Below are 27,296 nucleotides of genomic sequence, written 5' to 3'. Positions count from 1 at the left end.
CATGACCTTAAATAAACATTAGGGGCTTAATGCCCATCCGTAATCTTAAAAATCCTATGACCCACTAATTGGAGTTTCACACAGCCAAGACACCCTGACCTGAATTGGAACAGGTGGATAGATAAACTGTAAGTGGACTACACAATTGGCTTAGAGAAGCTCACACACACCAGCTAGTCAGCCTGTCTCTTTCTCTCACTCACCCATACAATCGCAGCAGGAAAAAAGCAAGCTACTCACAACAGTAATTTAGCCTACTATACCAGGATGTGAACATACTCTTATCCAATTCAAGTAGAATAAGAAATATTATCAACAAAATTTAGCCTGCTTGAAGTGTCAAAAGTGAAAGTAGGCCTATAGGCTATTCATATCACATACATGGCTACTCTGAATTTGCAAAGTTAGGGTGTTATCTTATTAGTGTTAATTATTTTTAATATGTATTGCTGTTGCATTGCAAAGAAGCATCCACATTTTGACATTGCACCAGATTAAAGGGGGCTGTGAGAAATATTTCTCATAATAAATAGGGATATTGCATTAATGATAAAGTTACTATTGATAGACCTACTACTACAGCATCATGATTGGCCAAAGTTATACACGCGTGCACACACCTTTACAACTAAACTGTCAATATCAGAGATGCTTTTGGTGCAGGAAGATATTTCTACTTTACAATATTTATATTTGTTTGTTATGGCTATGGAGAGTTTTCCTGATTAGACTATGTCTGACGGTTTATTGAAATAGGGCGACACCCCAAGGTGAAACGTGGCTCTCCGGCGCGGTGCATTGTGGTCTGACACCTCCCGCTTGGCTCACACTCTGCAAAATGGCGACGTCTCTAGGATCCAACACCTACAATAGACAGAACTGGGAAGACGCGGTATGTGTAATCGTCATTAAAGTGTACGGGACAGTGAGCGTGACTTAAACACAGTAATTTACAGTTAATTTCAAAGAATTAACATCGCCCTAAAATCTACTAACTGGGCACAAATCTGTCCCGTTTGCTTTCTAGCCAGCTAGCCTAGCGTTAGCTAACGCTAGCTGATAGAAGCGTGGCTGCTGCCTTCGTAACATGTCTCTGCTAGCTACTGTGTAATCATCATTCATAAAATATCACAACATAATCGGAACAATTGTGGATTATAAGAGATCGGCCAGAGTTGACTCAAAACAAGAACTTTGTTAGTTTGACCGTAACATGTTTTGTGGTAATGCTAGTTAGCTAGCTAGTTGAGCTAATGAAGGCGACAACTAGCACCTTATGCTAACAATAATAAAACGACGTTTCCATAATTAACGTTCTCGCTAACAACTAAGCAAGTTACATGTCAATGTATAGCCGGGTAAGGCGGAACCCAAACAAACAGATACATACAAATGTGTTTATTATTTTTGCATTGGATTAGCAATTGTAAACTATCATCTTAAAGCTAAAGCTCGAGGTACAGTTAGCTTAGCAGCTGCTAACTGGAGGGGACCAGATTTGCTTCCTTGACAGGTACACAAAAAAAGATAACTTTTTCGGGGTTGCAAACGGTTCTATACAAAATATTTCTCATATTTTAACAATGCTCGATTCTGGTCAACTAATTGATCAAACCTGGCATGTAAACTAAATTGGAGATGTACATGTACCAAATCTTAAATCTTTATCGTACTGTGTGGTGCATCAAGCATCCCAAGGTCTTTATCCCTACTAGATAAGGCAGCAAATCAATGTGCTCTCTTTAGCCATGACACAACAGGGCATTTGGCCAATGTTGGTTTAATTAAGACAGCAGAATATAAATTGTGCAACCCTAGCCTGTGTAGTTGACTCTTGAGACACACGAGCTGCTTATATTTGGGTGTTTGGCTGCTTCTCTCATGGTGGATTAGGGCATGGTCCTTTTCAACAGCTAGCTAGCACTTAGATTGAAACAGCATCCTTCAACAGATGGTAAAGTTGAAGTGAGTCCACTTGCCCGGATTTCACCATAGGTTTTCACTCGTGCAACATTGCTAAGGTTACTACAGCAGTAAGTGAAACAGCCTATGTTTCTGCTTTAGAACAATTACACACAAGGGACTGCTGGATGAATAACATAAATGGTGCTTGTTATTTTAAATGAACTAAATAGAGATCTGTTTGTCTTGTTTTTCAGGATTTTCCAATTCTGTGTCAGACATGTTTAGGAGAAAACCCATATATCCGCATGGTGAGTTTTCATTACTTTGTATCATCATCCTTTTGTAGTGTTGATACCTGTGTTTTGCTGGTTCAAGTGTTAATGCTTTGTTTTACAGACCAAGGAGAAGTATGGGAAAGAGTGCAAGGTAGGTTTTCCCGTAGTATTTTAAATATTGGTTCTATGATCACTCAATACTTTGTTGCATGTAAGAATTTCAAATACATGTATTAAACACATTTTTTCATTCTATGCCCGTTAGATTTGTGCTCGTCCGTTCACTGTGTTCCGATGGTGCCCGGGGACACGGATGCGTTTTAAGAAGACTGAGGTCTGTCAGACCTGCAGTAAAATGAAGAATGTTTGTCAAACATGTCTGCTGGACCTCGAGTTTGGTGAGTCTCGTCATTTTTTACTTGACCTGTTTATATTTTGTATTACTTGGTTAAGATTGTTGCTATATGAGATGAACCCTCTTGTCGCACCTCGTGTTTTACAGGTTTGCCTATTCAGGTCAGAGACACCGGGCTGTCAGTTAAAGATGAGGTTCCTAAGTCGGATGTTAACAAAGAGTACTACACACAGAACATGGAGAGAGAGGTATAATTGCTGTGCAATGCAGACAAAAACATCTTTGTTGTTCTATTTATTCTGATTTCCATAAAGCAACAATGGCTAAAACTCAGCTGCTAGGATGTCCCCAATTTCAAATATCTAAGCAATAGGTATCGCCTAAGTCTGGTTCCTTTTTATGGTAAATGGACTGTACTTATATAGCGCTTTATCCAGTCTTTAAGACCCCTCAAAGCGCTTTACATACTACATGTCATTCACCCATTCACACCCATTCATACAGAGCAGTGTACCTTACTCTATAGGACCTAACATTCATACACATTCACACACCGTTGGCCATGCCATCGGGAGCAACTCAGGGTTAAGTATCTTGCCCAAGGATACATCGACATGTTGACTGCATGGGCTGGGATCGAACCCACAACCTTCTGGTTGAAAGACGACCGCACTCCCTCGCAGCCACAGTCGCCCTTTATAGATATTATTTGTAGTATACACTTTTAGGGTTTAACATTTTTATTTCCACATTTGGGGATGGAATTTATTTTTGTAATTGATCAATAATGTCTACTTGAACTTCTGTGTTCTTAGATAGCCAATTCTGATGGCACACGGCCAGTGGGCCAGCTGGGTAAAGCGCCCAGCTCGAGTGACATGTTGCTGAAACTGGCCAGGACCACGCCATACTACAAGAGGAACAGACCACACATCTGCTCCTTCTGGGTGAAAGGAGAGTGTAAGAGAGGGGAGGAATGTCCCTACAGGTCAGTGATGCTTCAAGAAAGTTTTCTTATCTTAATTCATATTTATGTATGAGATTCAACATACATTTATTAGTGCTTATTACAATAGGCAACATTGAAAACAAATATTCTCATGGTTAACTGTAACTTTCTTAGATATTGTTGTTGTAGATTTCTCATTCTGGTTGTCCTTTCCACAAAGACACGAGAAGCCCACCGATCCTGATGATCCTCTGGCCGACCAGAACATCAAGGACCGTTACTACGGCATCAATGACCCTGTGGCTGACAAGCTGCTGAAACGGGCCTCGACTATGCCGCGTCTTGACCCACCAGACGACAAGTCCATCTCCACCCTCTACATTGGAGGATTGGGAGACACTGTCACTGATGGAGATCTCAAGTAAGGGTTTCTTACTCGTAACAACTATCAAACCCCCTGTGACAATTTGTGTTCACTAATGTTGCAAATAAAGTACAATGTGATGTTTTACAGGGACTCTCTCTTTTTAAACCTTCTTACTTCCAGTGTGTTTTTAATCTTTTGTACATTCTTTTTTTTGTGTGTATTGCAGGAGTCACTTCTACCAGTTTGGAGAGATCCGCACCATCACCATAGTCCAGAGGCAGCAGTGTGCCTTCATCCAGTTTGCCACTCGGCAGTCAGCTGAAATGGCTGCTGAGAAGTCCTTCAACAAACTCATCATTAATGGACGGAGGCTCACTGTCAAGTGGGGAAGGTAAGAAGCTACTAATGGAAGTGAAGCGTCGGGGTTCCCATCACCAACTCGACCCCCAGGCGCTTAATCCACGCTCATCGTTTCTGTGGATGCAACCCTAAAAGCTCCTTCCGCCATCCAATTTTTAGCTCTCATCTAGCACCAGGTGGTGTTCAGAGAAAATGTGTTATTGAAAGTGACAGCCTAATAAAGCTACCATCACAATTGAGACCAAACTTCTCTCAGCAGCGGTTACGTTTCTTTTATTACAGACACAGTAAGAGCTTCAACACAGCAAATCATTTGTGCTGGGCCGGTCATTTAGAAGTTTTCTATATAATGCTGCTGCTGCACACCATTCAGTGCTGTCAAACTAAGTAAGTGATCTGTTTGAGTGTATGTATTTATATAAATGTGTATTGTGTTTTTAGGTCTCAGGCAGCAAGAGGGAAGGAGGGTGTCAAAGAAGGTGTCAGTGAGATGGGCACCAGACTTGATCCTGTACCTGGACTGCCTGGAGGTGAGTGTGCTAACACAGGGACTGCGTGCGTGTGTGTGCATGTGTGTGCGTGTGCGTGTGTGTGTGTCCTAGCATTACTATACTTGTGGGGACCTAAATCTGTTTACACAATCACGTGTGGGGACTCGCTTGAAGGGAAATCATTAATTTCAGGGTGAAGACTTGGTTAGGTTTAGGATTAGATCAAGGGTTAGGGTTAGGCATGTGTTGGTTATGGTTAAAAACCCAGTGAAGTGCATGTTTTTGCACCAAAATGAAATGGCAGTTTCATTCCTTACATATCATTGTGCCTGTTCATGGCTAAAATAATTTTTCATAATTAATTAATTATTAATTTTGCCGTCTGAGCCTAACGGAAGTTGCAGACGATAGTGGCTGTGACGTCACAAGATGTACCCAGTTGCGATTGTAAACATGGCGGAGACTTTGGAAAGTGATACTAGTGTGAGAGAAATGATTGATTTGGACAGCTTTTCGGACAGGATAGATGAGGAAAGTGATCAATTTGGTGCACTTTGAGGGCAACATTAAGAGATTTATGGATACAGCTCTCAACACTCATATGAAACATATATTTCAATAATCAAAAAACATTGGAAGGATTTCTTAACCTATTTTATACAACTAATATTACATAGATGGAAATATTTGTTTACATAGATGACCAAACCCACTGAGATAACTTAGGCTACAGTTTACCTCCCTGAGCTGACGTTATCTCTCTCAGTCCCACAGGAGAGCACTCTCCCTCTCCTTATTGTTGAAACGGCTAATCTCCGTTAGCTCCGAGCTAGCACCAGATGCTAACGACAACCCTGTAACTCTCTCAGTCTCTCTTTCTCTCTCTCGAATCGACCAGTGGCCTTTATTTATCATGATCAATGAACGAATCTACGAAACAATGACACCAGCCAGGCTCACCTTCATCTTTTGGGAACAGAAACATCGCCACTTCGGCAGACTTGACATTACTACAGCCAGCGGCAATGCATCGTTTCCCCTGTGTTTTTCATCCCTCTTTCTTCACTGTCGCCTCCATTGTCAGGTTTTCTCGATTGGCAATCACTTCCAGTCGACTCCGACACACTTTCCAGGAAAATACTAGCTCAAAAACGTTGAGAAATTCGACTTTGAAAAAGAGAAAAAATGAACGGTGGTGAATGTAAACAGTGCGGCGGCGTCCATCTCGTGAAGTCACGCAGTAGATCGCAAGCCACGCCCACGAAGGCGAAGGTCGACTGCAGATTTCCCCGGCAAATTCAAAACTCGGCAAATTCGTTGCTATTCCAACATCTTTTGATATGGGTTCCAATGGACAATTTTGGTCATTACTATACGTATTAGCATAACAGATCAGCGGGAGCGTGCTGCTTCTTCTCTACAGACTATCGCGCCACCTCACCATTCGCCTAAAGGTTTTTAATACCAGCGGTAACCGGCCAAGTGCCGGGCAAAAAACAATCTTCAAATAAAAGAAAGTCACCGGAGGAGTTAAAGGAGAGTGACAGGGAGCATGAGAAGAAGAGGGAGAGAAGGTTTTAGCCACACTGTAAAGCGTCCTAAAACCCTTTTATAATCTATCCATTAGATTTATGATTTGAAAATTATAAAAGTAGGGTAACAAAACGTGGAGATTATCCGGCTGAATAAAACGTGCATTTATCAAACAGGTTTGTTTTCCACAGACCTTATTTCCAGCTATTTTCCAAAACCCTGTGGAGAAATCCCATTGCTTTTTGTCGAGGGAACCAGCAGCGAACCAGCTTCCTGGTTTTAGGAGGCGTCACTGCACCTCTCAATATGATGCCAATATAAACAAGGTCTTCTGTCGGCTCTGTACATCAATGCCGACCTATGCTGACAAGTAAGTGAAGAGTAGACAATATAAAGGTATTGGCTTTAGGGAAATGTCCCAGCAGTTTAGGAGAATGAAGGTTCTAATCTAATCTATTACATCGCCATTACATTTCTAACTCCTAATGACAGGAAGGCAGAAAGTGTATTATACAAATAATAATAATAGCAGCAGACATTTTTTAACAATGACCACAATATCATTATTTTAATAAACCAAATATGAACAATTGAGGAAAATGAGGAAGAACTGATGATTCAAATGTTGTAGTACAAGTAGTAATGTAGTTAGTGCATAAATTACTATTGCAACAAATGTGTTAATTATTTTCATTATACTGTAAGTCGATTTTTTTTTTTGGACGAATGCCCCGGGCCAGTGGTTACAATGGTGGGGCCAGTGATAATACAATGCCACCGGCCCGGTACAATGTCTACCCCTGGTCATGTTTAATCATTTGTATTTATCTTTTGTGTTTTAGCTCTTCCCCCACCTCCAGCTTTAGACGAAGAAGCCCCTGCTAACTACTTCAACCTGGACCCTAGCAGCTCTCCTGCAGTCATGAACATCAGTCTGCCCCCCCCTCCAGGCATCAACCCGCCTCCTCCAGGTAAAATCCTCACCATGTCATAGATGCAGCTTATTTCCCATTCTTAGTTGTATTTGTCAAATATCAAATGGTTAAACATTTCCCATAAACTTTAGAATTTTCATTTTGGTATTCCTGATCTGTATTACACAATACATTTTTGCAAAGCTGTTAACTCTATTTATATAATGGAAATGACTTAAACACAGTGAGAAAGGGTAGATGCCCAATCCTTTAACTCGGGGGTCTCCAACACTTCGATCGCAAACTACCGGTAGCTCGCGGGCAGCTTTTCAGTGGCTCGATTATCGATTATAGCGTAGTAACGTTGCTTCTCTATTTTTCGGCCGCGGCTGGACAATAAAGTTTTTTTATTTTAGAATTGTTTCTGTCACACGAATATAAAATTGGTCCGTGACGCAGAGATCAAGGAACAGATGTAACAGCGACACCACACATGGAGCAGTCTGCTTTATCCACCAACACCAGCAACACCAGCAACACCAGTCCAGAACCAACAGCAGAATGACCCGCTCTGAATCAGTCCGCGTCGCTGCGGCACAGACACACAGCAGGGATTTGTGTTTTTGAAAAACACTCGTTTATCGCCATGTCAGGTTTTTGGTGGATTTAATCGAGTCTTGTATTGCAGAGTATGAAGGTCCTCTTGCTATTTTCAGTTGATAAATACGTGTGTACAGTTTGAGAAGGCAGGAGGAAAGCTTCCGCGATCACCGTCTCCTCTGTTCCTCCAAACCCCGCCCCTCCTGAACAATAACTACTAATAAGAGTGATAGGCTGATAGGAACCTAATAGAAACTTTATTATTCACTGATAGAGATATGATTAAGCTAACTTCATCTCATACATTCATGGGATTTATGCAACAGTAAGACAGAGTGTAAGTGTGCGCCCACATGCACTGTTTTTATAATGCTGTTACACTCCTGTTGTCTGCTGTGTTCAGACTCAGTCATGTGTGTGTCATGCCACATTCAGTGTCCTTTTTTTTAACAGAAGACTTGCTATAAGCTGCAGCTAGACTACAGAAGCATTAGCTTTTTGTTTTTGAGGATGGACAAATGTCACACACAGATATAAGGAGGCTAGACCGATACAATTGGTTTATAATTTAATGTCAAGACGACGAAGAAGACAAAGATGGCTTTCTGGAGCCTTGTAGACCCAGAAGACTATAAGAACATTCACCAAGCAGCACTGAACATGTCTGCTTTTTTTGGCTCTACCTTTGTGAAGCAGCTTTTTCTGACATGAATGTTATGAAATCAAAATACAGAACAATACCGACTGATGAGCATTTAAATGACTTGGTGAACCCAAGTGGCTACACTCCAGCATACACCTCTATGGTGGACTCCATGCAGTGTCAGTCATCTCACTAACTGTAAAAAAAAGAGTGAATGCACATATGTTATACATGTGCCATAAGATGTTTGTACGGTGGAGATTAAGGGGATGTATTTACTATGTGGGCCATAATAAGAAGTGAAAACATTGTCTTTTTCTCTTGGACATTATGTGAATTTTCAGTGATGTACTTACTATGTTGTCCATATTAATATGTAAGAAATAGTCGTTTTCTTGGACCTTGATGTGAAGTTAAGATTTTTGATAAGCTTTAGGTATTGCAATTTCACACGTGTATAAAAGTAGCTTAATTCAACTGATGAGTGCTCTGTGAATAAATGTAAGAGATGCGATGCAAGTAGCTCTTCGCCACTTTCATTTTTTCAAAGTAGCTCTCAGATGGAGAAAGGTTGGAGACCCCTGCTTTAACTCTTTGTCTTTCCATCTGTTCGATCAGGTTTTGGCCCTCCAATGTTTCACCCCATGGGTCACATGGCTCCACCTATGCCCCCTCCAATGAGCATGAGACCTCCTGGTCAAATCCACTACCCCTCCCAGGATCCTCAGCGCATGGGGGCCCACGCTGCACATGGCGCACGTCAAGGCGAATAGCCCCCCCGAGTGACGCCGTACTGCCATTCTGTTCCCTACTTCAAACCTGGTCAGGGGCTTTCACTTCAGATGCTGTCAGCGGGCCTGAATCCTGCGGACTACTTCTGGCAGAAAACCTCGTCATGTCTTACCGGATGACATCAGATTTATTAGGCCACCTGCAGTGAAGTGAATGAACTGAACAAGCACCATCTGTGTCTAGAGAGAAGACAGCCAGGATATTCCAAGATGACTTTGTCTCTTCTCACAGTTAATAAGTACTCGAGCGGCATCAGCAGACTTCATACACCGGCCCCTGTGTTGGAGCTGTTGTATATATTAAAATGTATACTTCTGTTTAATTAGTTTTTGTCACATCTTGCAACATGGAGTAGGATTCTGAGGAGCATTTTTAAAGCTGTTAATTTTCAGTAATTCTTTTTTTATTTGACACAATCTTAATATTCCACAGCATATTAACTTTGTTTATTCTAAGGCTTTCTTTTAAATGTTGTTTTCACTTGTCATTAAAATGAGGCCATTTTGACATTGATCATCTCAGAGTACTTATTTGTCGATAACACTTGCTTTAGTAGAATACAGAGAAGGGGTGAAGATGTAAAGTCACAGTCTGACAACTATCAGATGGAGTCTTGGGAGTGTGGAGAGGAGGATGTCGGGGGTTGACGTAGATGGATCAACAAAAGGAAACCACTTCAGCCCGTGGCAGCATTGTCTGAGACGACTGGCAGCGAAGGGACAGCAGCCCTCTGAGTTGACCTCATCTAGTCAGACCTCTCAGCAGCAGCAAAGCTCTTTATTTATCATGCAGGAGGGTTTTTCTCTCCCCTGTTGTGTCGGCTGATTAACGGGGATCAACTTTGTAGGAAGAGAGCAGCAAGCGGGGGTCAGTGCTTCAGTCTCTCAGCTGATGAGCTTCCTTCTCATAGTTCATTAGATTCAGGGTAGTAATCGCTTCCCCATCCCCTGGGGGCTCTGTTGAAGTTGGGCCGTCGGCACATGCGGTCCAGAGCGACGCCGGGCAGCTGCTGGGATTCCACGGCCTCAAATCTGATCGCTGGGATCACCCTCTGGCTGAACATTGCACCCCCGAACGGCCTGGCAGATCTCAGAGACAAAGAGCAGGGTTGTTACTAAGCAGGATGAGTGCATTGTGTTAAATTTTCCTGGCAGAATATGACCCTAGGTATCATATGGCTCGGGCTTCTTCCCATAAAGGGGGTGGGGGGACTTTAAATGATACCCAGTCTGGTCATCTCTCTGATTCTAACTGCGGTTAACAGGAGGAAGCCAAGGATGTGCTACTGAAAGTGTGTTCAACCTTTTCTACTTGTGTAGCTGCTCTGACCATTAGAGTTCAGATTTAATTTTATAATCTTAAGGGTGTAAACGGAGCCCTCCGCAGGGGGTACAGTTCCTGACTGGCTGGCAGAAATCGAGTGATTGACGGCGTTAATTGACTTAAGTCTGAGTTTGTCTTTCTTATTTTGTCCATTACTCCATCTGTCTGGCTTAACCTTTGTACTGGCGCGCTGGTGTGATGCAATTCCTTGTGTGCTGTGAGAAAGGCGATTCCCTTTCGTGCGTAATCTGTTTTGCGGGGAAGGCATTTGAAGCTGGCAGCACCCTAGTGGATCACCTTTCAAGAACGGGTTTGAAAATAGCCATCATACAGCCACGCTCCAAGGAGGTGCAAGCCAGAGATTCATTTTCAAACTGTGGAAACATGGAGTGGAGCCGAAGGGAAGAGAGGATTGTGATGGATGACATGCTCAGGTCATGTGGGTCTATTTGAGGACGCCTGTGCTTCCAGCCGAGGATCTAACTATTCATACATTTTAGATTAGTGACGTGAGCAGCAGAACATGTGGGAAGGCAGATGTACCTGTTGAAGCACCTGTAGTCTGAAGGCTGAGGTTTTTGCGGGAGCTCGGGCAGCTGGGTGTTGATGGCGTTAAGAAGCTCTACGTTGTTTTCCAAAGCGTTGTGCCATGGGGAAGTGTAGGATTTGGGGATTACTGTTGTGTTGAACTTCTCATGAGGAACTCCCTTCAGAGGGCCAGAATATCCTGACAAACAGATCTGATGTCAGTGATAGTAAGATACAACAATGGGTATAGAGAAAGCTGTCTTACTTTGATCTGGGTAATTCTGTCTTTTATATCGAGCAGAAAAAGGCCCCATTTGTTTAGAGAAATTGACACTCCCTTAGTTTGAAACTAATTACAAAACCACAACAAAGCAAAAGCAGATCTAACGCTCATTTAAAACTCTTTGATTCCACTCCTGTCAACAGTGGAGGCTACAGTAATGACATCTGTGTGAATTCCCGATAATAAACAGAGCTCAGATCAGATGTCAGTCAGCTTATAAGCACTGCCTTCTGTCAGGACTAATAGAGAACAGCACTCAGCAAAGATGGGCACATGGGTGCTTTCTGCACACTGCCAAAAGGAAAACTAATTGAATTGCTCAATACATTTCTATATAAAAAGTGAACACTATCAAAGTTAGACACAGTGATCAGGCATGCCTTAGCATTTGGCTTTGCAGTGACTTTACCTGGAGCGAGGACGTCAGGACTGCCCTTCTTTGCGATAGTCTTCTGAAGGTTCATGACCAGGCTGTGCTTACCAGTGACCGAGAACGCTTGGTTCTCTTTTCCCCCCTGGGGCTCTTGAATGATCTGTTGGGGAGGGACAGCCTCTGCATAGACCTGGGACATGGGCATTCATTTAAAGTGAGGTTTATGTTGACATTTTAAAATGAATTTGTCACATTTTCAACCACGACAGGGAAAAATAATGAAGGTTACAATTTTAAAGATACAAATGTATACATCTTATGAACTAACATTTTAAAATGCATGTATGGTAAAGAAAGAAATGATACTAAATCATGTCAAATTTGGCAAAATATGACTGTCCTCAGAGAAAGTCACAAAAACACACTTTATAAAGGGGCACTCTGATACAACATGAACATTCAGTTTACTCGGTTTCAACGTGATACATCTTCCTGGGAAACCAGCTGTATAATATCCTTTGTTGGCTCTAAAGGGAGCTTTCCTGAATGATGTAATTGGTTTTTGAGACTTTTTAAAAGAAACAAGATCCTCTAGTACTGTATTGTAGTAGAAACACAGGTACATCATCTTGGGTGTGTAGGTGGCTGTCATGTCAGTGAACAGGACTCGTACACTCTGCTTTCTCTCAGTTCCTTACATTGTTGGGGTTGTAAGCAACATTGGCAGCATTCTCCAGTGTGAACTTCTCGACCCTCTTCTGTCTCTCCTGAAACATGCGAGAGCCTCGATTGGATTCAAGGTTGAGCTCCTCCATCATCACATCCTTTGGGACGCTGATCTTCTTCCCGAGGTTCAGACCCCCTGGCACAACACGACAGACAAATACAGGTGTTTTAATAAGTCATCAGCCTTTGTTCAATATGGAGTTTTTAAAAAAATAAATGACAGCATCACAGTTGTGAATCTACTTGGGTTTTTATTGTTGTGTGTTGCATGACATCAGGTTAGGTGGCTTTAACCCCGCGCAGACACATTTAGTTGTTAGTGCTAGGCAATTATAAAAGCAACCTACATACAAAGAGACGGATATTAACACAGACTTATAAGAACCTTTGGCAAATCATAATGTCTCCTCTGATCTTCTTGTCTCAGTTTAACAGCTGAGGGGTGCTGATGTAAGAAAGATGAACCGTGTGCAGCATCACTAAGTTGGTATCCGCTTTTGCTCAAGGTCTCTTCTCGTGTTATACCAAGGCAGAGTGTAGGGTTGGAAATAGCCTCGAGATGATGTCAAGGGGTGTGTAATGTTTGTTGTGGTCCAGGGTCGCATGGGTAACTGGGCATAAAAATAAAAATGTTCTGATAGAAGGCTCATGACTCACACATGTAAAGTGTCTGGAGAAGTCAGGGCAAGGGCCACCCTGGAGGAGCTGCCTTTGATCGGCCTGCGTAAAATCCAGCGGTGGGAGTCACATTCAGCTGAGTATAGGGGACTTGGTTTTAAAGCCTTGCTGGCGGACAGCAACCGGGATGGTCCCTTCTGTAATATTTGGAGGATTTCAACAACACTCTGGCACTCTTGGGATTTGGAAGTACAGTGCTGGGCCCTCACGCTGTGGGCGAACATTCTTTGATGTTTGGCTCCATTACGACTGACAGCCTAAGCTTGTGATCACACACTGTGGCATTTTTAATATGGGTGTAAATGCAAAGCAAGAGTATACCAATTTGTTTGAGATATGTTAACCAGTATGCAAAATAAACCATGCATCAGCTCATTTTTGATTATTATGTTAGTTATGTTAGAAATAATTCAAATGTAATCAATTGTGTCTCCACATCCACACTTACCTCCTCTGGCCTCATTACAAAGAGCCTTAGCCTGCATCATCCTCTGCTTAGTCATGTCATCCAAGCCTGATGGCATCATCATCGTCATCATATTCTTACTCTGATCGACACACATGTTGCCATGTTATTAAATATATGTGTCATTGCAAATCGCTCTTTGTGTTAAATGGAAAAAGCAACAGAAAACACACTTTGTATAGCATCAAATGATATATTAGGTACATCTTTTGTCTAGTCTCGCAATGCCTGATTCTAAAATTGTAATTCTTATTATCCTACTTTTGTGAACTGGTTTTTCATTAATTTACTGCTTAACTCACAGATAAAAATCCCAGTGCATCTTTTCCACCTTAAAGCTGTCACTCGAGTCTCATAGAAATGTAAAGTCTTATAAGTTGCCTATCAACTGTTTTTGAAAGGACCTGGCAGTTTCTACACAGACGGTTAGCAGTGCCTTCTCTTGACCGTAGCACCTCAGTCCTTACCTGTGCTCCTCTGTGTGTCTCTGTCGGAGCTGCTCTAGATGGTCGTGTGTTTTCTCTCGAACTGCAGATGGGTTTGGGGATTGATCCTCTCTGACTCACTAGGCAGAGAAAGAGCAGTCCCTATAAAACTCATCCCGGGATGCCTCGGGTGCTTACCTCACCGGGTTATTTCAGTAGAGGGATAAGAGAGTGAGGATGGATGGAGGGAGTGTTTAGGGAGGGGGTAAAATAGGGCGATTATGGGGAAGGGGCAAGTATAAAGATTTACATCCTGACCTCAAGCTTCTGTGATAATGCAAATCTGATCCCGTGTGTGTGTGTGTGTGTGTGTGTGTGTGTGTGTGTGTGTGTGTGTGTGTGTGTGTGTGTGTGTGTGTGTGTGGGGGGGTGTGTGTGTGTGTGTGTGTGTGTGTGTGTGTGTGTGTGTGTGTGTGTGTGTGTGTGTGTGTGTGTGTGTGTGTGTGTGTGTGTGTGTGTGATAACAGCTGCTGTCCAGGCAGTGACACTGAGCTCTCAGAAAAGCCAAGCATCCACACTCTTCACTTTAAGCACACACACACACACACACACACACGCACGCACGCACACGCGCACGCGCACGCACACGCACACGCGCACGCGCACGCACACGCACACGCACACGCACACGCACACGCACACACACACACACACACCATTTATATCTCTCTTCTCTAGAGCACTGTGTAACTGCTCTGCCACATGTACCGACACGCCATGTGTTCGCAACAAAATGTTATGGGAGCTGCTCTAAAATTGATGAGGTCACTGCGATCACAGGATGTGATTCAGTTTAGCACTTTGGGTTCAAAGGTTAAACTTTGTGGCAGTTTGCTCTTCTATTTTTGATGGTCTGAGACCTTTGACGTCCTTTTCTTAAACACTGCTGTGAGTTTTGGACATTCTACACATCTCTGTTATTCAGCAGTGTAATGGATGGTAATACAAAACACAGTGTGTTTGCTATCTTGTTTTCTTTAATCCTTGGCCAACCAACAGCCTACCAAGCTGAAGTTGTGAATTCTGTATAAACTCACATTTTGTGTTGCGTTGGAATTGATGCCCTTTAACTTTATATTTGGCGTTTTTGAACTCAAGTAAGTCTTTATAGAGTAGCTTTCCCCCCATATATTGATTCATTGAGCTCAGCTGGAGCCTGTAGGTGAAAAAAACATTTTCCTTATCTCTGTTGAGATTGGATATCGATTTAACACCTGCCCTGCTCCACAACACCACTATCCACCCCCCACCCAGTGGGAAGCCTCCCGGCCTTAGAAAGAACATGTGGAGTCATCCTGAGTCACAGAACATCATCTGCAGACACACAATGGAACATTAAATAGTTGCTGCCCAAAAAAAAAGAAAGTGTTTGCTTAGTAGAATAAGAGAGACCTCTTTGTAAAACAAAACCACGGTAGATTAGAAGCTTCCTTTAATATATAACATTTCAGCCTTTGCGTTGCGCTGCATCACACTAAACCTCAGTGAGTAGTCATTCCCATGTTATTCAAATCTGTGTCTTATCTATCTTGGTAATTGGTAATACATTACTAAAAAAGTAAGTTTCTGAAGAAGGAATTAACAAGATGAACAAGTGTCATCTGTGTTTGAGAGGTTGCCCCCGCAGCGTGTTCGTGTCACTTAAGAGCACAGCCACCAGTTGCTGACAGCTGACACAAGAACAATAGAGACCCATTCATCCATTCATATTCAAGGGATAGAGTGATCAGGGCACTTTTAAAACCATTTGCACTGTTGGCCTTCAGATGAAACCTTGTCTGGCTAGCTAGTCTGAAAAAGTTTGAAACTCCACAGGTAGTGTTGAGAGCAAGAGAAAAGCCAAAGCAGCACCTTTCCGTGAATTGGCTTTTCAAAGCTTCACGCTTAAAGGAAAATGGATTAAAATTCAGCTTGCAGCACTGGAAAAGTAATCATTCTAAACTTTTTTTATTCGCTCGCAGCTGCCTTTCAGAGTACTGTTGGAAGTCAATCAGCCGTTGTGCCGTCTTGACATTTCTCAGTCAACCCAGAGAGACATAATGTACGGGCTGCTGTGTGAGAGTCTTCACGACTTCATCAAAGAGTCCTACGGAGATGATGTGTGGAAGCTGGTCAGAGAAAGAGCAGATGTCAGGTTACACTCGTTTGTCACCCACCAGGTACAGTTTCTGAAATGAATAGTATAACTCTGTATGTATGGACTGAATATTAATATTGATGTCAGTCTGCAACCTGCCTGCTGTTTATGTCACTCTGCCTGCTTTTGTCTGATGTTTCATACTCCTGATGTCAAAATGAATCTTTTTTATATTTTATATGATAATGTCTATATGTGTGTTTTCAGGTGTATAGTGAGAGTGTGATTCCCCGTATTGCAATGGCAGCTAGTGGAGTGACAGGCACGCCCTACAATGAGCTGATGAACTCCTGGGGGGTCTACTTCTTGGGCTTTGTTGGGAAGTACGGCTATGACAGGATCCTCAAGGTGAAACAAATCAGAAATGTGTTGTCTTTTGGTAGATGTGTGAGGAAATTATGAAATACCCACTGAGCTCTTTATCCCTAAAACTTCTATTTTGCCAGAAGAAGTTTGTTTTAAAAGATATGCTTATTCTTTCAAATATGTAATTCTTTCTAATTATTGAAGAATATGTAAGGCATGCACAGTCCGCTCAGAAATAAATCTAAATCACAGCTGCAAAGTGCGAAATATCCTGACTTTTAGAGACTTTATTGGTCAAGCTCCAAAATGCTCATTCTAAATTGGAAATTATTTGTAATTAAGTGCAAGACAAAACACTCTGATGGCATCCTCAGGGCGTTATTTTTATTTAAAACGTTCTACAGGACCACAGGGGACATTGTACAACAGCTTATACACGCTGAGTCATTCTCTCCATAAAAAGTAAACTGACATTGTCCTCGAAAAATGGTCTCTTTAAAAGTACTATAATAAAAAAGGTGAGGCAACTATCTTATACATGACTTATGTCTGGTTCAGGTACTAGGCCGTCATGTACGTGACTTTGTCAATGGCCTTGATAATCTCCACGAGTATCTGCGCTTCAGCTACCCCAAGGTGCAGCCTCCAACCTTCTTCTGCCAGGAGGAGTCAGCCACTGGAGTCACCCTCCACTACAGGTCTGATGGGAGGAGGGGGGGGGGGGGGGGCTACAGACTATCAAGCATCAGTTGTAGCAATTGAAGACGAGGGCAAACAGAAAGAAAGATGTTTGATTTATTTTTTTGGGACTGATTTTTAATTGACTTTCGCTGACTGGCAGGAGTAAACGCAAAGGTTATCTGCACTACGCCATGGGTCAGCTGAGGCAGATGGGGAAACAGTTCTACGACACCGACATACATGTGGAGGTGCTGTCCGAGCAGATGTTAGGAGACTACTCCCATGTCACTATGAGGTACACACACATGAACGCACACATTCAGCCAAACATACACACACATACCCATCCACACACACACACGCTATGCTTAATGGCCGATACTAGTTACTTCTCAGAAACCTAAAGTTTGTACTCAGTAGTTAAAAGTAGCTACACCTGGGATAACCACTACAGTAACATTTATAAATTAGTACTATCAATCTTATTATGAATATATAATAATACATCACAGGGCCGATAATTATTTTCCTACAGAATGAATACTTTTACTTTTGAGTAACTATTTACTGATAAAACGTGTGCACTTTTCACTTTTCACTGTGTTGTGTTGATACTTTTACTTCAGAATACTCTCCTCCCCTGTTTGTACTTAACTTTCAATTCAAATTCAAAAACAAGTGAATCTGAATGTGCACAGACTGAACTTTGATAACTCAGCCTACCGCTACATCATGAAGGAGGATGAGGAAGAGCAGGATATTTTGCCCATAGCCTCAGACTTCTTCTTTGAGGTTTTCCCCTTCAACATCGTCTTCAGACAGGTAAACCTTTTAAATCACATGCCTAAACTCATAATGCAATGACGCAATAAATGAAACATTTCTGCATCTCCTGGTTTCTTCAGGACATGGTGGTGCATAATGTTGGCTCAGGCCTGTCCACAGTCTTCCCTGATCTGGATGGGAAGAAGATCACTGATGCCTTCTTGCTGGCTCGCCCCCTGGTGGAGTTTACCTGGAACATGGTGAAGCATCACTTTACATTGTTTAACTGCAGCCTTCTGCAAATAAACAACACACATCAGCTTTATACAGGAAGTTGATGAGTGCTGATAATATTGACTTCATAATATTGTACACAGATCATCTCCCACCCCAACAACCTCTTTGAGATCATGTCCAAGGAGCCTGTGAAGAGAGAGAGGAACCTTCATAACCGAATCCAGAGTAAGAGTTAGACCCATGAGACACTCGCGGGGTTAGTGGAAGAGGGCTCGCTGGCTTGTTGACAGATTAATTTCAAAGCAGTCAGTTGAAAAAAGACACGCTCAATTTCAGTTTCATTAAAAGAAGAGCAGGTATGGGGTAAAGTGGATGTCTGTTCTCGTATGAGAGCTTGAACACCAACATTTATGTTGAAGTCTACTGAGTCGAAGTTCAGAGTTAAGTAGGTCATGTAGTTAGAGAAATGGAAATGTTTTATGTGTTAATTCAAATTGATTTAGTGGAACTGATCCCATCCCTAGTTGTCAAGGGGTAGAGGGTGTGAATATTAATGTTTCTGCATCTGACAATTTCCCCTGTTTTTCCAAAGATTCTGACTATGAAAATGCCAATCGCTCTGCTGACGTAGATGTGGAGCTCATGGCTTTCCATTCCATTATTGGAGAGGATTACAAAGGTCATGACAATTTTTTTAATCTAACAAAACACTGTGAGACCTGGACCTACAGGCGCTTACTATGACAACATAAAAACCAATTAAAGACACATTAAGAATACAAAAGAACATCACTTTTATAAGATAATTTGATGTTTTGGAAAATAAACATTCTTGTGTCCTTGGTGAACTTCCTTCTTAGTTGACAGGAAGGTCAATACTTCTCTCATGTACCTTCAATATGGAGCTGGATCAAGCAGCAGGTTAGCTTAGCGTAGCATTAGCTTGGGAATGAGTCCAAAGGTAATACAACCCTGCTTACCAGCCCCTCCAAAGCTTTATAATAAACATATTAAATCATTCTTCTTTACAAAAGCCATAGTGAAAGTGAGAACAATGTATGAGGTCATGGGGGTTATGTACAGGACTCCCTCTCGGCTTGAAGCAAAGCCCTATGAACAGCTGCCGGCTCCGGCTTCATAAAGATAAAAGAGAGGTGTTGATCTGATTGAAGTGATTAAGTGTACTACTGTATCTCCTGCAAAACTTTAAACTATTCTAAATTGAACAAAAATCTATTGCCAAATACATTACAGTGACATTACCAGAGTGCCGTTCTTATCTACTGCTGATATTTAAACAAAGCACCTCTCTAAATGTTTGTCTTGTTGGCATTTCATCATGCCCCCTGTAGACGCTAACAGTGCTAATGCGATGGAGAGCTTGGGAGATGGGAGCCGCTGCCTAAAACTGAAAGGACAAATGAGATACATGCCAGAGTGGGAGTCCATCATCTTCCTGGGAACCCCTGTGTAAGCCCCCCCCCCCCACACACACACACGCACACACACACACAGATTTTTATTAAAACGCCGCAGTTGAAAAGTAAAACATTCTAAAAAGCAGCAAGAGCTAAACTGAATTACGAGGCTGGAAATAAAACCCTGGGCAGTGAATCAAATCAGGGGGCCATTCTAACAGCACTTACCATGCATGAAATGAGCTGCTAATTAGCTTGTAATCAGACAGTGCAGCTCTTGTGAGCCTAATGGGAACCCATTTGCAACCAAGAGTGTTTTCCAGCGAGTACATTACCAAAACATCTCTCTCCTCTTCTGTAAACATTTTGTTTTGCAAGCACATGCCCTTATGCATGTATTGACAACATTAGCAAAATATAAAATGCCACATCACATGAATTAATAATGTATACTTAAACTAAAAATAAGATCCATTACAAATACTGTATTATTTTGAAATCAATACTGCTATTTCTATATAGGTTCAGTATTATATTACCACATATCATAAGCATCATCAATGTTGTGATTGGCCTTTCCTTTTCCTTTAACTGTCTGTTTGTGTGTGTAGGATGGAAAGTCTGAGTGCTATGTTTAAGACGGGGCTGTACATCAATGACCTGAGCATGCACGACTCCAGCAGAGACCTGGTGCTGGCGGGCACGCAGCAGTCAGAGGAGCTGAAGAGAGCTCTCATACAGGTTCACTCTGCCGACGTGCATCTGCATTTTATACGTGTGATCATCTCACTTGACGCTCTGCATAATGCAAAGTTGTTCTGAAGCCCTTCTTTCAGTCTGGCAGCCCCAAGTCAGTCACCACCCGCAGACTTGAGATGAAAGAAAGAGATGCAAGCTAAAAGTGTTATTCTGTCTTACTCCCCACTGTGACACAGGAGCAAAAGAAGTCGAGTAAGCTGGAAGAGAGCATGAAGATGTTGGACTATGAAATGAAGAAGACTGATGACCTCCTGTACAGGATGATTCCCAAGCCAGTGGCTAAAAGGCTGCGCAAAGGAGAGCCGGCTGTGAACACTTGTGAGGTCAGGATTGTAAATGATGCCACTCTGTGTAAATAAATACACTGTTCACCTGTGATTTAACACCACAATCTACCAAAGACAAGACAGTCTTTCTTTGAAACAACGTAATAGGAGATTGATACCACTCTCATGGCTTTACAGAAAGTATGGAGGCAAGCTTAGCAAGAAACACTGTAAACAGGGGGAACAGATAGCTTGGCTTTGTCCCAAGGTAACAAAATCCTGCTGTTTGGCAGATTTAGTTATCTTTGGACAGGGCCATACAGTATGTTCCCCACTGTTTCTAGTCCTGCTAAATTAAGCTGAAGCTGTACATTTATACTCATTGTACAGGCACGAGAGACATGTAAATATCATATCATACTTCTCAAATAATCTTGAACCCACATGCACCAAATATCAAAAACTTTGGCTCGATTGTTTGATTAAAAGTTAAGTCCTGCATCAAAGGGTAAAAGCTGTTTTTCCTTCTTGCCCATGGTACATAGCGACTTGCTGACTGAACACACTCATCAACTCTCTTATGCCTTTTCTGCCAGGTGTTCCCAGATGTTACCATTCTCTTTAGCGACGTTGTTGGATTTACTCGCATTTGCAGCCACATCACACCAATGCAAGTTGTCTCCATGCTGAACACCATGTACACGCTGTTTGACACGCTCAGCGAGAAGCACCGCGTCTTCAAGGTCTGTGCGTGATTTCAGTTTTTATCACACTTTGTATGTTAGAGCTGCTGATACAAGCTGCTGTTCTTTACTTATCTAGGTTGAAACTATTGGAGATGCATACATGGTTGTGGCCGGGGCTCCGGAGAAGACCAAGTATCATGCTCACAACATCTGTGACATGGCCCTGGACATGGTGCGCTCCATAGATCACCTGAAAGACCCCTCCAACGGCAACCACATACAGATTCGTGTTGGTGCGTACAACGAGTGTGGATCTGTTTGTGTGTTTATGTCTGTGTTTGACTTTGAGTGTTGTAAGCTGCTTGTGGTTCTGTTTGCAGGGATCCACTCAGGAATGGTGGTGGCCGGTGTGGTGGGACACAAGATGCCACGTTACGGTCTCCACGGTGACACGGTGCACACTGCATCTGCCATGGAGAGCAATGGAAAGGTAGGGGAAGTTATGCCTAATGTACATATGATGACTAGAGTCAAGAGTTTCTGTGATTTTGTTTTAATGGCCTGGTCTTCCTTTATCTCACTCAGGAGATGCACATTCAGCTCAGCAGCGCCACCTACGAGCACCTGAAAGGAAGTCACTTTATTTTTGAAAGGAGGGGCACCATAACCATCAAGGTCAGGAGTCAAAGCTGTAAACTACACTCGCCACATTTGATTGATCTTACCCATCCACTATGACAACGTGTGATAATATGATTTGGTGTCGAACATATGAAGAACACACAGCAGCGATCAAAACATTGAATCTGTAAGCTGTGTTAACGGAATAGTTTGTGCATCAGCATCCAGACATAGTAAACATTTCTGAATCTAAGAACTATATGAAATAATAATAACCCCCAATGTTTGGCTCTGGGGAGTCTACACACTTAGTATTCAGAGCTGCTAATTGCTGCTTGCTTGTTGATTTGTCAGTCTATTTTATCGCTGGGTCTGACTCTGAGGCCGTACGTTCAGTGATAAAGCCAGCAAAGTGACTCCTAAAAGGTTCCTGAGGCAGCTGATTACAGGTGCCAATCTCGAGTTAGCAAGAGCGACTCATTTTTCTTCAGGGAATTCTGATTATTGGAAATCTGCCACATGCCATTTCCCTCCTCTCTATAACAGAAATGGTGCCTTCCAGAATACGTCTTTGAATATTTGCTTGTAAGTCAGTCAGTCCCCTTTAGGTCCAAACCTGAATCTTAACGTTTATCACTCTCTGTCCATTTTTAGGGGAATGTTGAAATTGAGACCTACTGGCTGAAAGGAAAGAGGGACAAAGACGGGAACGCTCAGGCGGCGTGTCCTCAGTTTGGGACCCAGACCATCAGCAATGCCAACATCTCCGGCCCTGAGGCCAGAAGAGATGAGGAGGGAATGGTAATGATTAAACCAAGACATCCTTGAATGGTTAACACTCTCATTTGCTTCATTGCCACCATCATTATCATCCTCTCTGATTCCCTGAGTCTCCTTCTGTCTTTATCCCCAGGGTCCCCCGCTGGTGGCAGGGCGGGACAAAGATGATGTGAAGTCTATTCGCTCTCATTGTATCAAGATGGAGATTACAGGCCATTCTCTGGGGTCCATGGAGGAGCACCGTGTGGAACAGATGCCGGGTCATAAGGTGAGTGGGATTTAAAGATTCAAGGCTTTTATTGTAATGTGTGCATAGCTACAGTGTAGATATCAATGAAAATCTTAGGTCACAGGCTCCTCCAACAGTGCAACACAATAAAACAAATAAAAATAGAATAGAAATAGTGCAAGGAGAGTCTATATACAAGTAATTGGAATATGATATATTAGATAAATAATTTGTAAGTTGCAAACTGATGAATGTTATGGATGTTCTTTCAAAAGTTCAGTCTTATTGCCTGTGGGATGAAACTGTCCCTGAGTCTGGTGGTTTTAGACCTGATACTGCAGATTTATAAAGATTCCTAGATTCAACAATAACTTCTTATTAATGTTCTTCTAATCCATCCCCTTCACTCGGTTTATCTTCTCTATTAGTGCCATTGTTATTGGTGCGATAAGACAATCTGTTCCTTCCCCAGTCTCACTATAAGAATGCTTTGCAGGACGGCCTCCAGGACACTCACCTTGAACTGGACTCCCCTGAGTCCGACGGCAGAGACTCCATCATTGAGTCCCCCGACAGCTCCTGTGACTCCCCCTGCTCCAAGAGTGCCACGTGCGCCATGTCGTGAACCCAACGCATGCTTGCTGAGGCTTTAACCAGTACTTCAGTTAAATGTTACGTTTCTTCAACTCTCTGAATGTCAATGTCTTATGACAATTTGTTTGTATATGGCCTAGTCTGTAATGCTTGAAAATGTTAGCGGCCTTGCGTGGTGTTATGTTGCACAGTGAAATCAACAGTGCTTAATTTGCTCTGACAATACAAAAAGAAATCACAACATCATTGTTAATTTCACACTAGATCAGTTTATGTGAGCAGCTGCTTATCCAATAATTACCTCACACGAGTCCATTCAAAGCAATTGTCTCAAAAAGTTTGTTGTGTACCCATAACATGCTTTCAAACCAAGAGTGGTCACTGCCACGCAGTTCAGACACAAGCTCAGTAATATCCTGTTTGTTTGGCTGCACATTGTACATTTGAGATCTCATTTCATCCTAGGAAGACATCACTTTGTATCTCTCCTCTGTCCCTCTTCGCTTCTTCCTCCCGAACGTCTAGATTCATTGTTCTATATCAGTCTCGTCAAATACACAGCCATAGCTCAATGTAAATGTTGTCAGATCGGTGAAAATAAAGTGAGCTGAGCCGTGTATGCATCCCTTTGTTATTGTTTGTCTTGTCACTCAAAGGCACTGGCATTCAGACTCATGGTTATATACTGTAAGCCTATATACATTTATTTTACACTTTTCTTTATTGAACACATTTCTCTATGGAGATATGGATATGTTTATATTGTACCTGCAACCAATGCACTTGTATTTGAGCTTCAAAATTAATCATACTCGCATTTTTGCTGATTATCTTTTGTCATAAAACCCTGTTCCTCTTCAACCATGGCTCTAACCTACGGACAAATCACTATGAAATTAAATTTGAGAGTACAAGCAATGTTTCAAATTTCACACATGGTTTATGGAAGGTTAATACTCTCTGCCTCACAGTGCACGTATACATGCTACTATAGTGTGATGCTGACACAAAAACATTGATAGACAGTCGAATGGCCATTATTCTGGTCCAGTGAACCAATCAGACAATGTTCCCTGCTGATTGGTTATCAGAAGAACTGCACTTGTAGGTGGTGTCCTCGCGCTCTTGGCTGTATTCGTTGGCTGGGTGAGAGTCTTTAGGTATTGAACTGATGGAGCAGTGGAAGCAGAAGGTGTAGAAAAAGGCGAGCAGGAGTAGGAAGCAAACAACACAAAAAATGATGACAATAAGGATGGTGTGCACTTGCATGTGCGCCTCCTCCCATGGGAGCAGTTTGGGGGTGGTCAGGAGGCCAGAGGTGGAGTTGTAACCGGGTGCAGGGGGCGTCATGGAGGGCAGGTGGGCGACTTCCGACATGATGGACATCCTTAGTGGCTTGAAGATACTGTGAAACAGCTTTAAGGAGAAACATATATTGTAGTTTTGATTATAACAGACGTAACACTAATATTAATAGGACACAGGAGTCATTTTTTTATTAAAGTGGATTCAAATATGATATATCATAAAATCATTCTGTAAACTTTCATTGTTATGCGGATGATACTCAACTATATTTATCAATCAAGCCTGAGGAAATTAATCATCTAAATAAAATTCAAGACTGCCACAAGGACTTAAAAACGTGGATGACCTGACATTTTTTGATGTTAAACACGACCAAAACTGAAGTTATTGTACTTGGCCCAAAGAATCTACGAAACAAATTATCTAAAGATATACTAACTATGGATTATATATATATATACTATGGACATTAATTTGGCCTCCAGTGAGACTGTAAGGAATCTTGGTGTTATATTTGATCAGGATTTATCCTTTAACGCCCACATAAAATCAATTTCAAGGACCGCCTACTTCCATCTACGTAACATTGCAAAAATCAGGCATATCTTGCCTCAAAACGATGCAGAGAAACTAGTCCATGCATTTGTTACTTCAAGGCTGGATTATTGTAACTCCTTATTATCAGGGTGTACCAAGAAGTCAGTCAAGTCGCTTCAGCTGATTCAAAATGCTGCAGCTCGTGTACTAACCAGAGTTAGGAAAAGGGACCACATTACTCCTGTTCTGGCTGCCTTACACTGGCTCCCTATAGAACACAGGATAGAATTTAAAATTCTTCTTCTCGCCTACAAAGCCCTTAATGGGCAGGCGCCATCTTACCTTAAAGAACTCATTATACCCGACTGTCCTACTAGGGCATTGCGTTCCAAGAATGCAGGGTTGTTGGTTGTTCCTAGAGTCTCTAAAAGTACAATGGGAGCCAGAGCCTTTTCTTATCAAGCTCCACTTTTGTGGAATCAGCTTCCAGTTTGTGTTCGGGCGGCAGACACCCTATCCGTTTTTAAGAGTGCGCTTAAGACCTTCCTTTTTCATAAAGCTTATAGTTAGGGCTGATTAGATTCAGCCCATAGTTTTGCTGATATAGGCTTAGTTTGTCGGGGGACATCTTACTTCTTCCTTCTCTCTGTCTATACCTGTGTACTCTCATGTTCCGATTAACCCAGCTTCCCCAAATGTCTTTCTTTTTGGTGTCTATATACGCCGGGATCCGGAGTCATGGATGATCCTGCAGTCCTGTGTCATGGATCGCGAGTCCTGGATCTTGAGTCGTGGCTGTGGTCCTGGATCATAAGTCCTGGATGAATATTCTCGTGGATTCATCTTCCAATTATACACACATGCATTTCCAAACATTTGGACTACCTATGTTGCAAATGTATTATCTTTTCAATTTACACACGGCATCTATTGCACGTCTGTCCGTCCTGGGAGAGGGATCCCTCCTCTGTTGCTCTCCCTGAGGTTTCTCCCATGTTCCCCTTTAAACTGTGGGTTTTCTCTGGAAGTTTTTCCTTGTACGATGTGAGGGTCTAAGGACAGAGGGTGTCGTATTGTCATACTGATATTCTGTACAAACTGTGAAGTCCACTGAGACAAATGTAACATTTGTGATATTGGGCTATATAAATAAACATTGATTGATTGATTGATTGATTGATTGATTGATTGATTGATTGATTGATATATCAACCTGTGGAGAACGTCTGATGAGAACAAAAGGATTCAAATAATTACTTTGTATCTATTCTCCCTACAATAATAGCCATGTTACACAAAAGTTAGTCATCTAAGCAACACAACTTCCCAAGATGTTTAATTAACCTGCTGCTAATCACCAGCTTAATTACGCTTTTTAAAGACAGCCAAACACGGAGGTGTTGTTTTGTTCGTACCTGGAATGTGTTGCGGTCCAGTCTCTCTGAGCAGGTTTTCTTTTGATGAGCAGTGCTCGGGAAAATGAAAGAAATGGAGGACAAGAGAGGGAGGGCTGGACTAAAGAAGAGAAGCGGCTGCCAGATCACAAATAACAGGGAGGGTTGCCATGGCAACACCTGCTTAAGGGCCACTTGCTTGGAAGTGACATCATATCACATCACATAATATGAGGAAGAGTAAGTGTACAAATGGAGATATTAGGAGGAATTAACAGACGACAGATGAGTAATTGGTTTGAAACATGTACAGAACTAAAGTTACAATATGTACACATAAAGTCTAGCTCAGGGGACAAATCATTTATGAGATACATATTTCTGTGACTGTGCAGGATCTTCTTGATTCAAGATGAGCTTTTCCGAGCAAAATCAATGAAATTAAAGTGTGTCTAAACTCTAATTTGTCAAGGGCGAAGCCTCCTCATCAGCGCTGCAGATCATCCGGCTCTCTCATACTGCCCCCTCTTGG

At 42.2% G+C, this 27,296-nt stretch overlaps 3 protein-coding genes across 5 annotated transcripts; 2 read left to right on the top strand and 1 right to left on the bottom strand.

Moving 5' to 3' along the window:
• Positions 1 to 744: 744 nt before the first annotated feature.
• Positions 745 to 9,697, top strand: rbm22 (RNA binding motif protein 22). Its single transcript, XM_079670657.1, has 11 exons — positions 745 to 892; positions 2,160 to 2,213; positions 2,302 to 2,331; positions 2,446 to 2,578; positions 2,683 to 2,783; positions 3,351 to 3,523; positions 3,705 to 3,905; positions 4,078 to 4,242; positions 4,653 to 4,741; positions 7,078 to 7,206; positions 9,011 to 9,697. Exons 1-11 carry the CDS (start codon positions 839 to 841, stop codon positions 9,163 to 9,165), a joined length of 1,284 nt encoding a protein of 427 aa, XP_079526783.1. The 5' UTR covers positions 745 to 838; the 3' UTR covers positions 9,166 to 9,697.
• Positions 9,566 to 14,258, bottom strand: LOC307032576 (myozenin-2-like). 2 transcript variants are annotated; one of them, XM_079670658.1, is made up of 6 exons: positions 14,029 to 14,258; positions 13,544 to 13,643; positions 12,390 to 12,553; positions 11,728 to 11,881; positions 11,051 to 11,234; positions 9,566 to 10,272 (listed from the first exon to the last, which is right to left on the bottom strand). In XM_079670658.1, the coding sequence occupies exons 2-6, from the start codon at positions 13,632 to 13,634 to the stop codon at positions 10,089 to 10,091; spliced, it is 777 nt and encodes a 258-aa protein (XP_079526784.1). In that variant the 5' UTR covers positions 13,635 to 13,643; positions 14,029 to 14,258; the 3' UTR covers positions 9,566 to 10,088. The 2 variants fall into 2 exon arrangements, with proteins under 2 accessions (XP_079526784.1, XP_079526785.1); XM_079670659.1 differs by lacking the exon at positions 13,544 to 13,643 and having other exon boundaries at positions 14,029 to 14,256.
• Positions 14,259 to 14,676: 418 nt separating this feature from the next.
• LOC307032573 (soluble guanylate cyclase 88E-like) lies at positions 14,677 to 24,137 on the top strand. Of its 2 annotated transcripts, none has more exons than XM_079670655.1 (18): positions 14,677 to 16,205; positions 16,399 to 16,531; positions 17,048 to 17,187; positions 17,331 to 17,465; positions 17,869 to 17,992; positions 18,076 to 18,195; positions 18,313 to 18,397; positions 18,765 to 18,851; positions 19,525 to 19,642; positions 20,202 to 20,331; positions 20,526 to 20,672; positions 21,212 to 21,358; positions 21,438 to 21,594; positions 21,682 to 21,791; positions 21,887 to 21,976; positions 22,577 to 22,723; positions 22,836 to 22,970; positions 23,428 to 24,137. In XM_079670655.1, exons 1-18 carry the CDS (start codon positions 16,141 to 16,143, stop codon positions 23,554 to 23,556), a joined length of 2,199 nt encoding a protein of 732 aa, XP_079526781.1. In that variant the 5' UTR covers positions 14,677 to 16,140; the 3' UTR covers positions 23,557 to 24,137. The 2 variants fall into 2 exon arrangements, with proteins under 2 accessions (XP_079526781.1, XP_079526780.1); XM_079670654.1 differs by having other exon boundaries at positions 14,678 to 16,205; positions 16,391 to 16,531.
• Positions 24,138 to 27,296: the final 3,159 nt, after the last annotated feature.

Source organism: Notothenia rossii (assembly GCF_949606895.1).
Source record: "Notothenia rossii genome assembly, chromosome: 3".
Lineage (NCBI taxonomy): Eukaryota > Metazoa > Chordata > Actinopteri > Perciformes > Nototheniidae > Notothenia > Notothenia rossii.
This window is presented reverse-complemented; position numbering and strand designations above follow the sequence as displayed.